Source organism: Chinchilla lanigera, unplaced genomic scaffold, assembly GCF_000276665.1.
Source record: "Chinchilla lanigera isolate Chin_1 unplaced genomic scaffold, ChiLan1.0 scaffold00061, whole genome shotgun sequence".
Taxonomy (NCBI): Eukaryota; Metazoa; Chordata; class Mammalia; order Rodentia; family Chinchillidae; genus Chinchilla; species Chinchilla lanigera.
In genome coordinates, this window is record NW_004955462.1 from 7,786,847 (window position 1) to 7,805,036 (window position 18,190).

The 18,190-nt window shown below is 39.3% G+C and overlaps 1 protein-coding gene across 1 annotated transcript; it reads left to right on the top strand.

The window, feature by feature from the left end:
- The first annotated feature begins 73 nt into the window (after window positions 1–73).
- Window positions 74–17,982, top strand: Slc19a2 (solute carrier family 19 (thiamine transporter), member 2). The gene is made up of 6 exons (XM_005398189.1): window positions 74–393; window positions 8,605–9,207; window positions 12,655–12,877; window positions 13,915–14,107; window positions 14,470–14,611; window positions 15,943–17,982. The coding sequence occupies exons 1-6, from the start codon at window positions 190–192 to the stop codon at window positions 16,069–16,071; spliced, it is 1,494 nt and encodes a 497-aa protein (XP_005398246.1). The 5' UTR covers window positions 74–189; the 3' UTR covers window positions 16,072–17,982.
- Window positions 17,983–18,190: the final 208 nt, after the last annotated feature.

Consider the following 18,190-nt stretch of genomic DNA (forward strand, 5'->3'; position numbering starts at 1 on the left):
GGGAAAGAAGGCGCCCTTCAAGCGTCCACGGTGATTGGCTTCTAGTCGCTCGGGGGTGGGAGCCCCGTGAGGCTCCGCCCCGGGCGTCTGCGTCCAGCCGCGGGCCGTAGTGGCCGGCGCCCATCCTCGGTCGGACAGCCGGGAGCGAGCAGGGAGAGCTGGGCAGCCTGCCCGCGCCTCTGGTCTCGGATGGATGTGTCGGGCCCGGTGTCCCGGCGGGCGGCGGCGACCGCCGCCGCCATGCTACTACGCACCGCCCGCGTGCCGCGCGAGTGCTGGTTCCTGCCCACCGCGCTGCTCTGCGCCTACGGCTTCTTCGCCAGCCTGCGGCCGTCCGAGCCCTTCCTGACGCCCTACCTGCTGAGGTCGAAGGAGAACCTGACCGAGCGGCAGGTGAGCGGGCGGGGCGGGGCGTCCAGGCGGCGGCGGCGGGATCGGGGAGGGGCGCGTCCTGAGACCCGCGCCGGTGAGCTGCGGGCTGCGTCCGAGGCGCTGCCCGGACTGGTCCCGCGGTTCCTGCAGCGGGAAGGGGGCTATATTTTGATAAAGAAATGAAACCTGTTAGCTGCACTTTAGAGGAGCGAGAAGTTCAGTAAATACTCTTTGCTTGAAAGTCGGTAACCGCTGCTCTTCGGCCAGCGTCTTCCCTCCACCCGCCACACCTCCTGCCTTCCGGTCCTAGCTTTCATGACCTTTTACAAGGTGGGTGTGCTCGTCAAAGAAGGACGGGCCGGGACAGAATCTGACTTCATTTGTCTTTATTCTTAATTAGGTGAGGTTACATCCAAAGATATGCTGCTCCCTAAGCCCCATCTCCTGTGATAAATGCAGATGATATCGCATAATTAGGCCTTAATTACAGTTTTTCTTGTATTGTGGATTGTTATTTCACATGTTTTAAATTTGCTTCTCAACTACACGATGAGCTCTTCAAAGGTTCTGTACCTGCTGTGCTGCCTAGGGTAATTGAAACCATATCGTCCACGATCAAGAACTTTTTGCTGATTGATTTACCCGAGATGAGGGCTTCTAAGTACTTCTTAAGTGTGCAATACTTTAGAAATGCGTTTAACTCTTGAAGTTCATAGTTAATCCCAGTACTTGCTTTCTGCAGAACAAAGACGTTATGTAAATGGACAAGCAAATTAAACCCAAAGCGCTACCACAAAGCCAAAATAAGGCAGAGTCAGTATGCCTTTCCCTACATATTACAAAGGGCGAGAGCTGAGGTCTGGTATCCTTTTCCCTACTCTCAGGTGAATGAGCACAGGTTAACTGTCCCTTTTTTCCTACACCCCTTTTTCCTCTCAGCCTGCCTCCCTGCCCTAGTTGCTATAAAACATTCCTCCCGTTTAAACCATATTCTTTCTGGTTTTGTTAGTATTCACTCATCTCGACTGAGTAGCCGGTCAGTACCCCAGCATAACAGGTCAGAGCAAAAGTTGGCACTACCAGAGTCATTTGCAGACTGGTAGGATATAATTACTCAGTCCCGTTCGTTGGTGCAGTGTGCCTTCATTTCCAAGGGCATTTGAGAGGGAATTGAAAGTCAGTTTTGATTGCTGGATTCATTTGAGTTATGTTGTTTCACTGTAGCAACTTTTACCCAAACCTTAGACCATCTGTTTCTTAGTCTTACCGATAATTACTCAAAGCACTGTTACAGTTATTATCTATTTGAATTTTGATACTTGTTAAAACGAAAGATGAAATTCTTGTGAACAGAATTATTTTACAAGAAAATACTACTGCATTCATAAGAGAACATTTGATTCTGGAGACTCGGAAAAACACTGAATCTGAGGTGGAGTCACTGCTTGTGAGCAAGGTGACAAAGTTTCATATGAACTGCCATGTGATCTGCACAGTTTGTGCACCTTGCTGCACAGAAGAGCACGGAGGGGGGCATGCTGCTCCTGCTGTTTGGAAGCCAACCTGTTATCCCGTGCCCTGGGAATGTGCCCTGGGTAAAGGATCACGTGTGTGCTGTGTGTGGTAAACATGTGCTCTGTCTTAGCAGATAGCTTTCTAGAGTGAGTGAAATACATTCAAGGGGATTGGAAATAAAGCAGAGTTGCCAGGCCCAGTAAATATTTGTTGCTTTTGTGACAAAAGCAAAAGCATGCGTCTGTTATTGCAAATTAGGTGAGGAGAAAGGGGTTTGACGCGAAATCTAGGAGTCTGAGATCTAAAGTGTGTCGTTGGTTTTTAAGATCTTTGAAATCATGGCTGATTCTGTTGACTGTACACGTAGGGCTCTGCTTCCCCTGTGGAGAACCTTGGATTTCTTTTAAGTAACTAATAATTGAAATAAATAGTACAACTTGCACTCTTTGAGTGCTTATTTTCAGCAATGGACAGTTAAGTAAAATATGTTACATGATTTGTTAGCAAAGCAGGTATCAAGTCATGTTCAGTGATGTTTCTGTTGAAATTTTCATTGCCCCCAGAAGGGCCAAATTGGATTATCTTAAACAGAGCTATTATTACCGAAGTGAGGAAGAGTTGCCTCCATATTTCCACTCTCCAAGAATTTCTTTATTAGATTTTAGGAAAAGCGTTAATTTAAAAGTTACCTCCTTCTACATTTTACCTGGTTAAAATTTGTATTCCAGTTGTTGAAAACCAAACTTTGAATAATGCTTTTTGATATTTACCCATTTTTCTTTTTTTAACCATTCCACATTCTACCTGATATTCAGAGCCTTACAGGGTTTGATTTTTACCTCCTTGATAGTGTTCTCTCTCACTACATCCTTTCTCCCTTCCCCACTTTCCATATAGCAAAGCTTCATTCCTAAAATTATAATCATAAATTTGGTATAGCTGCAAACTCTGATCTATTGCCCTGTACTTAAAGATGTGACATCTGCTTAGAATTTTCCCTTGCATATCTGTTGACATCATTTTTTTTTTTTTTGGTTTTTGTCCGGTACCGGGAACCGAACTCACGACCTTGCGCTTGCCAGGCAGGCGCTTTGCCACTGAGCTAAATCCCCAGCCCTGTTGACATCATTCTGTTAGCCCCTTTCTTGTCCTTCAATGTCTATCTCAAAGAAAAAACCCATATTTCCTATTTCTGCAGTAAATAATTGTGTGTATGTACTCCTCACACAGTTCAGAACTCCTGGAGAGCTGGCATTTCATTCTTAATTTTTATCTCTGTGCACGTTGAGGACAGTGTTGTCCAAATAAAAGTTTAATTGAAACACAATTCTAAAATAAAGTCTAAGTCTGAATTAGAGCTTAAGATTAAACATTGTTTTCCTTGACTTTTTGCATCTCAGAAGGAACCACAAACAAGCTTTGATCCAAAGAGTTGTAAAAGATACTTTGAAGAGAATAAAATCAGTTCCCTTTGAACACATGGCAGATTTTACCCAAGGTGAGATGTTAGATCTGGATAATGTCTGGTAAATGTCTGGACAGTGTCTAGGACTAGTATACTGTCTGTAATATGAACATTCTTGCTGCCAGGAAGTTCCCCTTTCAAAATGAAAGTGTCTGTCAAAGAATTGTTTTCTAGGGGCTGGGGATTTAGCTCAGCGGCACATCTCCTGCCTGGCAAGCTCAAGGTCGTGAGTTCAATTCCCAGTACCAGGAAAAAAACCAAAACCAAAAAAAAGAATTGTTTTCTAGTGTAATCACTTTGCTTTGTTGGAGACCCAGTAGCAAGCTCTGGAGATTGTACGATCTTTATCACTTGATAAATACCCTGTAAAAGCACCTCCATGCAGACTGAGAAAGCTAACATAGTTATCAGAAGTAACCTTGAAACATAATAGATCAATAACAGTCTTCTGATGGAAGAAATAGGCGTTTTAGTTGCCGATTCAGAATACTTGATTCTGAGTGTTGGTTTCAGATCCTTCCTCTGCCAATCCATTCTGTGGTAACTTTGGATAATTTACTTAATCTTTCTGTAAGGCCAGTGTCATTCATGGTAAAGTAGAGATGATAAAATCATTACCTTTTAGGACAGTTGTTGGATTAGTTGGGTGTAAGTAGATAGTGTTTTAGTGTAGTGTGTAGCACATCCATAGAGATTTTCTGTCATGATACTGATAATAATGGTGGAGGAACATTTACCTTGGGTTGATGTCTTTTACAGTAGAAAATAACTGGTCTCTCAATACGAGTAAGTTAGAGAGTCCATCTGGACTCCCCTGAAGCCCCACCCCACTACTCCCTGCTGTTATTTTTCACTTGGCATTGGAAAGCTAGCAGTGTTGCCTCCCTCATCTTCATGATCTAACTTGTGGTTCTGTAGTAAGAGCAGAATTAGGCTTGTGCATATGAGATACTTTAAATTGAATTAAAGGATGGGATTTATAGAATGAAACTTGGCAGTTAATTACTTAGGGACAACTGTTCTGAAAATTGTATAACCTGTCTAAGCAGAGACAGTATTACTGGAGTGAAGAGTCAACCAAAGACCTGAACCAAAATAAGATGGGGTATTGAAGAGAGCAATAGAGAAAAATTTTTAATATTTCATTTAATTTTTTAGTAACAATTTTACGTATTTATGCAGTGTGATATTTCAACATGTGCATATAGCATGCACTAATCAAAACAGAATAACTAGCATTCCCCTCTCTATCATTTCATTATTTGGAACCTTTGAGCTCCTCTCTTACAGTTATTCATAAAATATGTAATAGGTTGTTACGAGCTATAGTCACACTGTGCTGTGGACACCAAAACTTCTGTCTTCTTCTTTTTTTTTTTTTTGGTCTTTTTGAGACAGGGTCTCACTGTGCAGTTCTGGCTGGTCTTGAGCTCACTTATGTAGCCTAGGCTGGTCTTGAACTCACAAAGACCCTCCGGCCTCAGCCTCCCGAGTGCTGGGATTACAAGCATGTGCCACTGTGCCCGGCTATCTTCTTTCGTAACTATGTTTTGGTGCCCGATATCCAGCTTCCCATTACCCACCCTCTGTCCCTCACCCTGGAGCAATCACTCTCTTAAACATTTGTATCTACTTTTTTAGTTCCCACATGTGGGAGAGAATATGTAGTATTTGTCTTTCTGTGCCTGGCTTATTTCATGTAATATAATTGTCTCCTGTTCCATCTGTTTTGCTGCAGATGATAGGATGTCATTCTTCTTTATGAATGAGTAACCCCCATCATGTATACATGGCACATTTTTATTTCTTTTTTAATTTTATTGGTACACTTGATATACATAATGATCACATTTGTCATAGGGAATTTGTACCTGTACTAGTATATCTTGATTCTTCTTTTTCTCCATTCCCCTTCCCTCCCTTGTTTTTTGTTTTGTTTTGTTTTGTTTTTCTTCTGGTACCAGGAATCAAACTCACTACCTTGTGCTTGCCAGGCAGACACTTCACTGCTGAGCTAAATCCCCAGCCCCTCCCCTTCCCTCCCTTTAATCCTTCTTCCTCTCCTTATCTACAGAAGCTTTATTTGCATTTTTTACTTCTTTTTTTTCTATTTGCCTTCCTTGCACTCTCCCTCCTTTCTCTCTTGTTCCCCTTCCCATGTGAACATTTTCTTCCTACTTCCCAGTATCATTCTTGTTGGTCCTTATTTACAGTTTCCATTTTTCACACAAGAGAAACAAAGTCATATTTAAACACATATGTTCAATTTCTTTCACTTAAAAGTGTGTTCTCAAGTTGCATCCATTTACCTAAAAATGTCTCAAGTTTATCCTTTATGACAAAAGTTGCACTCCATGGTATACACAAACCACATTTTATTTATCCATTCATCTGTTGATGAGCATTTGGGTTGTTTCCGAGTTACAGCTATTATAGACTGTGCTGCTATAAATGCAGTACCACATTTTTAGTAGAGATAATTTTTAAAGGTTTATTGGCCAGTAGCTTTGTGTCACTGTGTTCAGAGAAACATATTAGGGAACATGTAAAGGTTAAGAAATATCCTAAGTCCAACAGCAGGCACTTTCAAATTTTAGAAAACTGGAGGAGAGTGGTATCTGTAAAAGCACAGGCAGAAAAGGGAGTGGGAAGTTGTTCATTGGAACACAACTGTGAAAAGTATGCACATCTTCCATCTCAAAGTTATGCTTACCCTGGTGTACTTTCTACTGAGAGGTACATTCTGCTGTGGTCACACCAGCCACAGACACTTTGTTCCTCATTTCCTAACGTTTGCACATTTTGGAGTAAGAATAATTTCTATAGTTCTTGATTATCCTTTCATACATGCATAGAGATGCAACAGTTTCCTGATCAAGTGATTAATGCTGATTTCTAAGCCCAAATTAACCAACATTCATGAAACCAAGACCATTAAATAGGTCACTTGTGATTCAAGGTCAGTCATAAATCAAGTCTGGAATATATATCTGAAAATGAGGATTATGTTTTACTTTTATAGTTGTCCTCAGTACTGGCAAGAGATTTTACAGTATTTGTTTAATTTATTGTTTTTCTAAAACCTAAAAAAAAAAAAATTAGCTCATTAAATTAGCTCATTTCACACTTGGGTGAATTGAGATATATGTGACAGTTAAATGGAACACTACCCTCAGACTCAGTGTCCCAGTCTAGCTTTGGATTGCTCTTTTACAAATTATTCAGTTTCTTACCAAGACTACTTTCCAGAAAGCACTTAAAAATTGAAGCTGCTAATGTGCACTTCAAAATTATCATTTAAAAACGGACTTATTTATACCTTCAGGACCTCGCTAGACCGTGGGTTCAGGGTAAAAAGAAGGAAAAGTCATCTACAGTGACTGCTATTGAAAGAGTAGGAATGATAGTCCATAATTATTGATTCACATTGCTACAGGTGTTTTATATTTCAGCTATAATCTCCTACTTTGTGAAAAAAAGTGGATTCTCTCATTTAATCTTTGCAACAAACAATCCTGTCAAAATAAGTTTTATCCGGGGGGCTGGGGATTTAGCTCAGCAGCAAAAGCGCCTGCCTGGCAAGCGCAAGGTCGTGAGTTCGGTTCCCGGTACCGGAGAAAAACCAAAAAAAAAAAAAAGTTTTATCCGTCTTTTATTGATAGTGGACAGTAAAACTGAGGAAAACTAAAGAACCTTAACTATACAGTTTCTGATTGACAGCAGTTTAGTTCAGCAGCATTTCAACTTTAGGACAGAACAAAAGGGCTGGTGATATAGCTCAGTGGTGTAAGCAACTGCCTGGCAAGTGCAGGATCCTGAGTTCAATTCCCAGTACCAAAAAAAAAAGATAGAACAAAGGCAATACAATACAATACAATCAGTAGGAATCATACTCCAGATTTTGAATTTTTATTTCTTTCCTGGGCTAGCAACATGTGATTCTGTGCTCTTCTCATGATGTGGGATATGGGATAAGCTGTAGCTCCCAGCTAGCCGTGCATCCACAAGGGGAAGTAACACATACTCCTGTGTACTGTGTTGCTAATCTGTGATATATGGTAGACTATGTGTATTAAATGCATTTTTTACTCATACATTTTCACCTTACATGAGTGCAGCAGGACTTACCTGTTGTAAGTCAAGAAGCATCTCTAATCACACAGCAAGAAGCAACTGAAATTCTTTCTGATTTGAAACTGATTTTAAAAATTATTTCCACTGTTCCCCAATTTAAAATTTACATTAGAGTGAAAATAGCAGTAAATTCTGGTGTACTTATTACCATGTACGGAAGGGTGATTGTCCTTAACATTGTATCATATAAATCCAAATAGCCAGAAGGATTTTGAATGTTCTCATCACAAAGAAATGATGAGAACCTAAATGTTTTGAGCTGATCATTACACAGTATATATGTGTGTGTATATATATATATATATATATATATATATATATATATATATAGTAGTATGTACCGTACCCCATAAATATGTAGTTATCAGTTAAAAATGAATTTTTAAAAAGAAAAAAACTTCTTTTATATTACAAATAAATAAAATGTCATAAAAATTGCCTACATTTAGAGAAAATCATAATGACAATATGTCAGAACAGATTTGCCTTTTTTACCTATTCCTCTGTCCCCTCAAAAATGTAATTTAAAACCAGAAAAACTTAACCAAACAGTAATGTTAAAACTCCCTGACCTGTACCTAAAAGAACTGACAATGATTCGATTTCAAAAGCATTGCTTGTCCCATATCTTCTAAACAGTATGCTATTAGGTTGTACAGATAAATGTTGGGTCTGTCTTTTTAACCTTATAAGGCAATGGTTGAGAACCATTGCCCTGGAAATCTCCTGGGAGGTTTTTAGAAATTTGGCATGGCATCGAAGTTTTCACAGCTTCTTGAGACATGTGCAGCCACTATTGTGAAACAGTCTGATGAGTTAACTGGGGACACTGGCACCTACCAAGCATATCAAGAGAACCTTGAATATTGTCATAGAAATACGATGAGCTCCAACAAAACCTTTCTGGATAAGGAAGTGTTTGAACTAAGCTTTATTAGGAAAAAGATGGAGTAGAGATAGGGAAGAGTATCCGTATAATTAGCTGAACTATTACTGAAATTTCCTTGGTTGATAAGGATGAGATCTTGAAAGTGTGAGTACATTGTTTTCTAAAAATAAACTCTTTGTGAATAGTCAGGTCTTTGATCATTAATGGGTTTTTATTCTCTCTTTGCCAGGTCTTCAATGAAATTTATCCAGTATGGACTTATTCTTACCTGGTGCTGCTGTTTCCTGTGTTCCTCGCCACAGACTACCTCCGTTATAAACCTGTTGTTCTGCTGCAGGGATTCAGCCTTATTGTTACATGGTTCATGTTGCTTTATGCCCAGGGACTGCTGGCCATGCAGTTCCTGGAATTCTTTTATGGCATCGCCACAGCCACGGAAATTGCCTATTACTCTTATATCTACAGTGTAGTAGACTTGGGCATGTACCAGAAGGTCACAAGTTACTGTCGAAGTGCCACGTTAGTGGGCTTCACAGTGGGCTCCGTCCTGGGACAAATCCTTGTTTCAGTGGCAGGCTGGTCCCTGTTCAGCCTGAATGTTGTCTCGCTCACCTGTGTTTCTGTGGCATTTGCTGTGGCCTGGTTTCTGCCTATGCCACAGAAGAGCCTCTTCTTCCACCATGTTCCTTCATCTTGCCAGGGAATGAATGGGGTCAAGGTACAAAACGGCGGCATTGGTACTGACACATCTGCTTCTAACCACCTTCCTGGGTGGGAAGACATTGAGTCAAAAATCCCTTTAAATCTGGAGGAGCCTCCCTTGGAGGAACCGGTAAGCTCAGCGTTAAATTTTTCTTGTAACTAGAGTTTTGCGGGGTGACTAATAGTGGTAACAGACAGGAAACCCCTTCTTGCTAGATCTTGTATTCATTTGGATTCAGTTTTATCTTGAGTTGGTTACTAGTTCATTCATTTATTAATTCAGATGAAATGGATTTGTGTTAAGGACAACAAACTTCTTTTCCCTAAATTGCTTGAAACTCAGACTGGCACAGCATTATATATTCATGTCAGTGGTATCTTGAGTTTTAGGAGCTGCATCCCCATGTTTCTATCTGCACTGCTTAATGTACAGAGAAAGCACTCAAATTTTTTGCTAGTAGTTGGATGTGGCAGTACACATCTGTAATTCCAGCACTTGGGAAGCTGAGGTATAGAGAGCCCTCCCAGTCCTTGTCATGGCCCAGGAAGATTATATTGGCAATCCCACGGAAAAGTTATTGGAATTGTAATGAGTTAATTCCAATCTGCCCCTTCCAGTGCAACCCATGGCATAAATAAAAACACAATAATGTGTCCAAAATGGTGGGGAATCAAGGGGGTCCTGAGTCCAGCCACAATAATGGCTATCTGGAACAAAAGCTTCGACCCAAAGCCAAATCTGGGTTTTATTTGTGAAGAAAGGAGTGACTTGAGAATTAGTGGCTGTGAGAATGGTAGGAAGTAGGTGAGTGCTGCGAGCTGGGCTAGGTAGGAGGCAGAAATCACCTTTGCGATATGCAGAAAGCATAATCTGCATAACACAGTTGAGATAGTATCTAATGTTTTGGGGTCAGTGCTTCAGCTCTGATACGTAGTCTTTCATAGCCTCTATCTCGGAGGCTGCAGCCAACAGGGAGAAGCATTGGCTCTTCATCCCACCTCTCCTGGCTCACACAAGGGAACTTGAGGGGTGCGGGTCCAGGGGAAACACCAAATTTTTTACTTAAGGAGTAGATAAAAATGTTTCATCTGTACTTCTAGATTCTGAACCAAAGTCAAAAGTATTTGAAGATAGAAGCTCACTTTCCTTTCCTTTGCTAAAAATGATATGTTATTTACCTTTCCAAGGTGAAGTACTAATGAATAATACAGAGGTAGAAAAATCACAAGGGAAAAATATAAGCTGATAATGTAATAAATAGTAAAAGTGTAATTGTAAAGTTACTTCTTGGAGGAGAGGAATATGGCATTTAAAATATTTACATTTATTTTTTGTGGCCAGGAAGATGAATTGCTTCCCTAGTCACTCACCTTTTTGTATTATTTTTTGATAAAAGTTTCTTTGTTTTTCCATACTATGTTATAAACTCCGAGGGGCAAAGCTCGTTCCAAGAACAATGAATTCGTTTGAGTTTTTCTGAAACATGTTTAGAAATTCACACTTGGCCTATGGGCTCTGTCAGACATAATACCACGCTCCATGAGTTTTGTGGACCCAGTGAGAATGAAGACCCACTGTGAGCAGAGTCATGGTTCCTATGTGGAGTTCACCCAGTGGTTTCAACCTGGCCCTCAGTGAAAACTTCTCTTTTGCCTACTTCCTTTCTTTACCATAGGTTACTAGTTGAAATTTAGGTTATTGTTCCCCCCAGGAGTCTGTTTAACACACATGACACTCACTCTTGACTACCAGAGCACCTGTGGGCAGCATTAGCCAGCATGACCAGGAGTATGAGTGAAATGCTTGCTGATCATTTCATCTATTAATGAAACGCTCATTCCATTTTAGTTTGCTAGGTGATATTGGAAGGTCATAAAAGGACTGTTAGGCGAGGGAAGAAATACAATTTTTCGATCTATTAACACTAACCATAGTTTTACAGATTCTTATAGACCAGTGAATTTCAAACTTTAATGTTTATATCAGGTCACTGCCTACTAAATCAATTTTATTAATCATATGTTATGACGTATAGTGTAAAAAACTCTCCTAGACCAATTTGAAATTTATCATTTATAAATACACAAGATGTCAGGTTTTTTTTACATACTGAAGAATTATAAAGTGTTAGAAAGTTTAAAATTATTCTAACCACAAGTCATAGAACAATCCAAGCATCTTAAAAGGTATCAGGGGGGTCATCAAACCTCTCACCCTAATAAGGATTAGGATCAGAGATTAGCAATTTATGCAGTATTGTGCAGGTAATAGTCCTAAACATGTTAAGAGCATATATAAGGTCCACTTCTCACAACACTTTGCTCTGTAAAATCTTTCACTAGGCTGGCAACTTTGTCAGAACCGTTCAAGTGGCTATGGTGTAGTCAGAATTAGGTTTAAAGTCAGTTCCATGATGTCCTGGGCTCAGCAAGTGGATGGTGCTGCTTAGTACCTGGATCCACTGGCCCTAAAATACTGCTGCTTTTCTTTGGCAAGCTCAAAATAAAGTCAGACTATGGATATTGGGGATCAAAGCCATTTTAAATTGACAAGACCCATAATTAAACCACAAATACAGTTGTGATTATTCAAGAGTAGGTAAGTGGTTAGTTTTATCTTCATTTTTTAGAAAGGGAAAATGAAGTAGGTGGAGTCAAAGTGATAATCCTGCCCACAAGTTACCTTAGAGTATTTAAGTTCTTTTCAGAGAAAACCGCTTCCTTTGGAGCATAGCTTGCTGACACTGCAGGAAGAAGAGCAATCAGGAATTTTCTTTCACGATTGGAACTAGACTCATGCTTGTTATAACTGGACCTGACATATTTTGAGTTCTTCATCCATTAAAAATGATTCAGGGTGCTGGGGGTGAAGCTCAGTATGAGATTACTTGGCTAGCATATGTGATGCTTTAAGTTTGATCCTCAGCACCACACGCAGAGATTCAAATTAAACTCTTTAGCGTAGGGGCTGGTGTGCCATTAGTACTTAATAGATGTTCTCTTAATGTTGCCATGCTTTTATTTGTAGACTGAACATCTTTTGGTAACCATCCTTGTGTGTATGCATGTTTGAGTTCTATAAAACAATGAGATCAGCACAATTAGTACTTCTCTGGAGTTTAATAATGTCATTTCTAGCAGCAAAATATAATAGATTTTAAAGAAAAGGAAGTTCAAGTTCCACTTCTAAAACTTCTTGGGCAAGTTATTTAATTCTGTGGAGTTAGTGTTCTTATTCATATATCTATTGTTTTGAATATTAAATGAGACAATATAAAGCTTTCAAATGAGTATGCATAGTAAGTTCTTAACACATGGTAATTGGTGTTATTAATATTATTATTAGACATGAATAATTAATAATTTTGTACCTTTACTGTAGATTATCATTTATAAGGTTGCAAAGAGAATAATCTCCCCCCCCAGGATTAAATATAATTTACTAGTGAGTTTATATTTTATTTATATGAAATAAGCAGTTAGTTTATAAAAGGTAAAAGAAAACTGGGTCCGTACACTAAGTGCTGTCTGCACAGTTAGCATCCTGGGTTTCTGCTGTATTCCCTTTGCTGTGTAGGAACCCAAGCCAGACCGCCTCCGTGTGCTGAAGGTGCTGTGGAATGATTTCCTGATATGCTACTCCTCCCGTCCTCTGCTCTGCTGGTCTGTGTGGTGGGCCCTCTCCACCTGTGGCTATTTCCAAGTCATCAACTACACGCAGGGCCTGTGGGAGACCGTGATGCCTTCTCGCCATGCTGCTATCTACAATGGTGGGGTGGAGGCCGTTTCAACCTTACTGGGTAAGTGAAGCAGGATGGTAGCCAGTAGTGCAGGGAGAGTCCTGGTAGTTACACTAACCATGAGTAACTCTTCCTCCCAAACATGATGCAGCTGCAAAGATTAATTTATTTCTTTTAAATTCTGTAATTTAGGAAAATTTAGAACTACTCATGTGGAGGATGTTGATAGGAAAATTTGAATTATTTTAAGTTTTGGAGAAACCTAACATAATTTTCAAAATTTTTTTTTTGCTTGTCCAAGTTTCTCTTACCAGTGTATTTATTGAATAATTTTGTCACTTGATATGAAATGTTAAGTAGCAATATATTACAGTTTTTAACAGTAAAAACTAGCATCTGTTAAATGTTAAGATGTGGTAGACAGTCATGAGATAGGTGCACTTATTATTGCTTTTTTTTTTAATAAACAGAAACTTGGGGCAAGTAGCTTAATAATTTGCCTAATGTCATGTAGGTGGGAAGTGATGAAGTCAAGATTTAAACTTGGGCAGGGTGGCTTCAGAGCCTGTGTCCTTGACATTGTACCAGATTGTCCCTTTCTGATCTGTTGCCTTGCCTTGTAAGGTTATTGGAAGGTTTTATATGATGCCTATAAATACTAACTGTGTCTGGCATCCAGGAAATACTCCATATAGTTTAGCTCTCATCATTTTATCAAAGGGCTGAGAAACCATAGATTGCTCTTAGGTCTCAAAGAGAGATGACTCACCCTGCCGTATTGCCAGTTAGAAGCAGTGGTTTTTTTTGACTCCTGCCTGTGTATCAGCCCTGGAGTCTTTTCCTTAGCAGTACATCTGGGGCTCTATCCTCCCTTTCCATCTCACTGCCACCTGCCCTAGTTCAGTCTCTCACCATCTCTCAGTGGCTCCATATCACTTACTCTATCAAACATGGAATTTTCTGCCAGAGTTTCAAGGTCCACCATAATCTTGAGCTATCCAATTGATAAGTTTAAAGATTGAAAATTTTAATAATAATGAATTTTTATTGAAATAGATCTATTTAGTAAAATAACTAGATCACTTTTTGTTTTGTAGGTGCAATTGCTGTGTGTGCGATTGGTTACATAAAAATATCTTGGTCAACTTGGGGAGAGATGACGTTATCCCTGTGTTCCCTCCTGATTGCTGCTGCAGTGTACATCATGGACACCGTGGGTAACATTTGGGCGTGCTATGCATCCTATGTCGTCTTCAGAATCATCTACATGTTACTCATCACAATAGCGACGTATGTATTTTGGCTTAGAGAAGCATTGAGAAAAGTCATGGCAGTATGCATTTATTAATTTCTTTACAAACCAAGAAATTAAAATATGTAGGTGAAAGAGGCAAATGGGAGGAGACATTTTATTGTCTGTGCATTATCAGTTCTTCCCTTCTGGAAACATTTAGACAAAGTTGGCCTATTCCCTTGTTTGTCTATTACTGTTCACATGTTGGCATGAAATTGATGGTTAGCAACAATTTTTGCCTCATGTTAGCAAGAAAGTTGACAGTACAAAGAAGGGACTGGGCTTCACATTTAAAGTAAAAATTGTAACTACCCAACAAGCAATTTTAGTCTGTTCGCTCTTTTACTTTTTCAAAAAGGTTTCAGATTGCTGCAAACCTCAGTATGGAACGCTACGCCCTGGTGTTTGGTGTAAATACCTTCATTGCCCTGGCACTACAGACTGTGCTCACTCTGATTGTGGTGGATGCCAGTGGCCTTGGCTTAGAAATCACCATTCAGGTAAGTTTTCTCCCTTGACCTGAAGATAGCTTGATGTGGTCTGGGTAACAGAAGTGGGGCATGATTAATAAAAGGAAATTCACAGCTGGGTGTGGTGCCACATACCTGTAATCCCAGCTACTCATGAGGCCAGGCAGAAAGGTCACAAGTTCAGGGCCCAGGTCCTTACACATGCTAGGCAAGCGCTCTGCCACTGAGCAATAGCCCAGTCATCTTTGATCTATGCCTGGAATACTGTAGTTCATATTTGAGATGCTCTGTTTCATCTCATAGCTTGATCTTCTCCCTTCTTTACTTAAAGCACCCCTCCCTGAATAGCAACGTAAAGACTTGCTGTTGACAAATAGCATCATGATTCTCAACACATGATCTGCTGCTGCAAGAATGGTGGCTTTCAGCAGTGGAAAAATAGGGTTTTGTCACCTGTTCAGACATTAACTGCCGTAAAGCCTTCCTGTAGAAGTGTGTCCAAGTTTGAAAGAACCTGGCTCAGAGATGTAAGGGTACATCCTTACTTGAACCTTTGAACCAGTTTATAAGTGCTGTAAATATGTGAGCTCATAAATATTTAGTAAGTTCTTTTAAGAAGTAGTAAACAATGAAATGTTGATAAAACTATATGGTCACATTTTTAAAAATTGTCTTAGAGAAAATTCTTATTTTTAAAAAAGTAAACCTATAATGGAATACAAGTTGGCCTCTACTGCCCTCTTCTGGGAAAGACTAGAAGTTCTGATCTTCAGAAGTTGCCTGTTGTACCCACCTATTAGTTTAAGGATATGGACTCTGACTCATAACAATAACAGCAACAGCAATTAAAAAACGTTAACAGCATTAGTGTTGTGCTCATCAACATTTACATGCATGATCTCATTGACTCCTTCCAGCAACCTGGTGAGGTGGGAGTTGTTATGAAGTCTGTGTTGTAAATGAAACAGTCAGGCCTAAGAAATTAAGTGTCACAGCGAGATCACAGAGCTAGTAAGGAATGAAGCTACACTTAGTCAGATCTCAGTGCTGCCGTGTTGGATTGCTGCTTTGTGTTTTCAGTGCCTGGCATATAGTGTGTGCGTGGAACTTTCCTTGCTTTTTTATTTTTGAGATGGAGTCCTCCTTTGTTGCTCAGGATTGTCCCAAACTCCTGGGCTCAAACAGTTCTCCTGCCTCAGCTTTTGGAGTTGGTGGAACTGTGGGCATGCCCCGCCACATCTGGTGCAATGTTTCTTGAAGTATATCTGAAAAACTGAGTATATCTTTACTTACACAGTGTATATTCACATACATCATCTCTAATTGACTGTTCTGTTAATTACTACGTCTCTGCCTCTTAGTTCCTGATCTACGCCAGTTATTTTGCACTCATCGCTGTGGTTTTCCTGATTGGTGGTGCAGTCAGTGTTGCAAAGAAGTGTAGAAAGCAGGAAGATCCAGAGTCAAGTTCTCAAGTAACCACTTCCTAAGACACCACTGAAGAGCTGCTTCCTACAGCAAAAACTCTGCGCAGCAACTGCCTGGATGTATTTAATATTTTTAAGGTTCAGACAAATATTTATGAATGTGCATTTCATGGCTTCAAAGCAGCTGCTCAACTAATCCCTCATATTCTTGGGGTATCATGATACTGTTGACACAAGCGAGAAGTGAAGTTTATTTCATGGATTATTTATGAGAGCTAATTCAAGGATGACTTTTCTGATTCAGCGTGAACTTGATTTTGAAAAACAAGTAGTCGAGCAATCAAGCAGCACATAGTGTTGTATACTTGATTAGTGAATGTGTTCGATGTTTTGTAGGTCATGCACATCTGTATCCACTTAGCCAGATTCTTGGCCTGGTGGGACTAGGGCTTCAAAGAGGCCACAGGACGTTATAAGTCATGATAGAAATATGTTCTGTCAGCACAGGCATCTGTTGACCTTCATTCTGATTTCTGTGTTACTCATGTGCATTTGTGTTTCTACAGATGAATGTTGTTCCTGTGACTGGCAATATTTGCTCTGGGTTAATGTCAAGGAGTATGTGTCATTTCTAATTTTAAGTTATTTTTAGAAAATTCATTGTATGAATGTTCCTGGTTTCCATCTTTACCATTATGTATTGTGTAAACTTTCTTTAGAAATACTTTTTTGCATTATTCATATGCTTCCCAGAGAAGCTCATTTAGTAAGAAAAGAAGGCAAGTTTTAAAGCCTGCTTATAATCCAAATTAAGAGACCTAATCAGAAAACTTAGGTTTGTTTGTCTATAATACTTCACTATGGAGGACTGTTAATTCCATGATGAAAAAATCATATGTGGCTAAAGATACAACTAGTCCATTTTGTATTTGCATTCCCTTTTATTTCCAAAATGAAGTGAAACTATTTTTCTTTAAAATAACTTCATTCCCATTTATAGCTTTTGTATTATTTTGATTTTCTTATTCAAGATAAAGATGTCAGTAGCAGTTGGATCCTCCCAAGGCCTTTTTCATAAACTGAGCGTCTTTCTAATTATTTCAGTGGGGTCTTTGATTCCTGCATTTTTGTACCTTAAATCTGCCTTTGTTTGTAAGGGTGGATCATCTTGAATATTTGTTTAAATGAAAAGTTGCTAGCAATTCCATTTCCAAGTTAACTTGAAAAGCATATTGTTCTATATGCGTTTAATTCTGCAGTCAGTCTACCAAGAGACTGCTAATATTTGTGAGATGTGAAAACTATTTCAAAGCCAACTTTATTGCCTTATTTGGAAGAGCATGTAAGTAGGTCTCTTAACTGGGGTGTTAACTTTTTCAGAATGACACAGCTAAACAATGGTAATAATAGTGTCTGGATTGCAGAATTGACATATTCATGTGGTTTAAGCAAGGATCATAGAAGCAGAATAGGTGAGGATAAAAATAAGTCATTCCCATTCACCTTCCTTAAAAGTTACAGGAAAAGAAAAGAACACTAGCTCAGGAAGGGGAGGGAAAGTATGTCATAAATTATCAATCTCCAGTTTTATATTGTCTCATTTTCTGCTGTTTTCTTTTTGCTGTGTAAGAGGTTATCCACAAGTAAGTAGAAAAATCGTGTTTGAAGGATTGTAATTTTTTAAACAATGAAATGGACTGTGGTACAATCGAATTGTTCACATTACAAAAGGAATGTTTCCCTGGAATTTAACCCACATTTTTGTGGCATCCAACCAGAACCTTTACCTATTTAAGACAAGATTATGTTCCCATCCTGGTGGATGGCCACAGAATGCTGAATCCAGTGTGCTAGTTATACTGTATACAGTTTTGCAAAGAAGTGAAAATAATTTGTTGTACTTTATTCAATTCTGTATAGATTATAAAATTATTTTTATGAAATAAATATTTTACAGTATATTTTCCCTTTTAATCAAAAATGTATCTTGTGTTTCAGTAGGAGCTTTATATGATGTGTTTAAATATTTTCATAATTTTTCCTCAAGCCTTCCCCTCAAATACCTTTTAACTTGTAGTGATCCTATTAGTTTTTCCATTCCTTTTGACCATCCACTGGGCTCCCCCCTTACTTCTGTTGTTGCCTCTTTTTCCTAACCCCACACTGCACTGTTGATTTTTCT

What these genes read in the sequence shown, in the direction of transcription:
- Slc19a2 (XM_005398189.1), top strand. Translation starts at nt 190, where the DNA reads ATGGATGTGTCGGGCCCGGTGTCCCGGCGGGCGGCGGCGACCGCCGCC. An exon ending in GGCCGTTTCAACCTTACTGG is followed by an intron (nt 12,878 to 13,914) that starts GTAAGTGAAGCA and finishes TTTGTTTTGTAG; the next exon opens with GTGCAATTGCTGTGTGTGCG. An exon ending in GCTTAGAAATCACCATTCAG is followed by an intron (nt 14,612 to 15,942) that starts GTAAGTTTTCTC and finishes TCTGCCTCTTAG; the next exon opens with TTCCTGATCTACGCCAGTTA.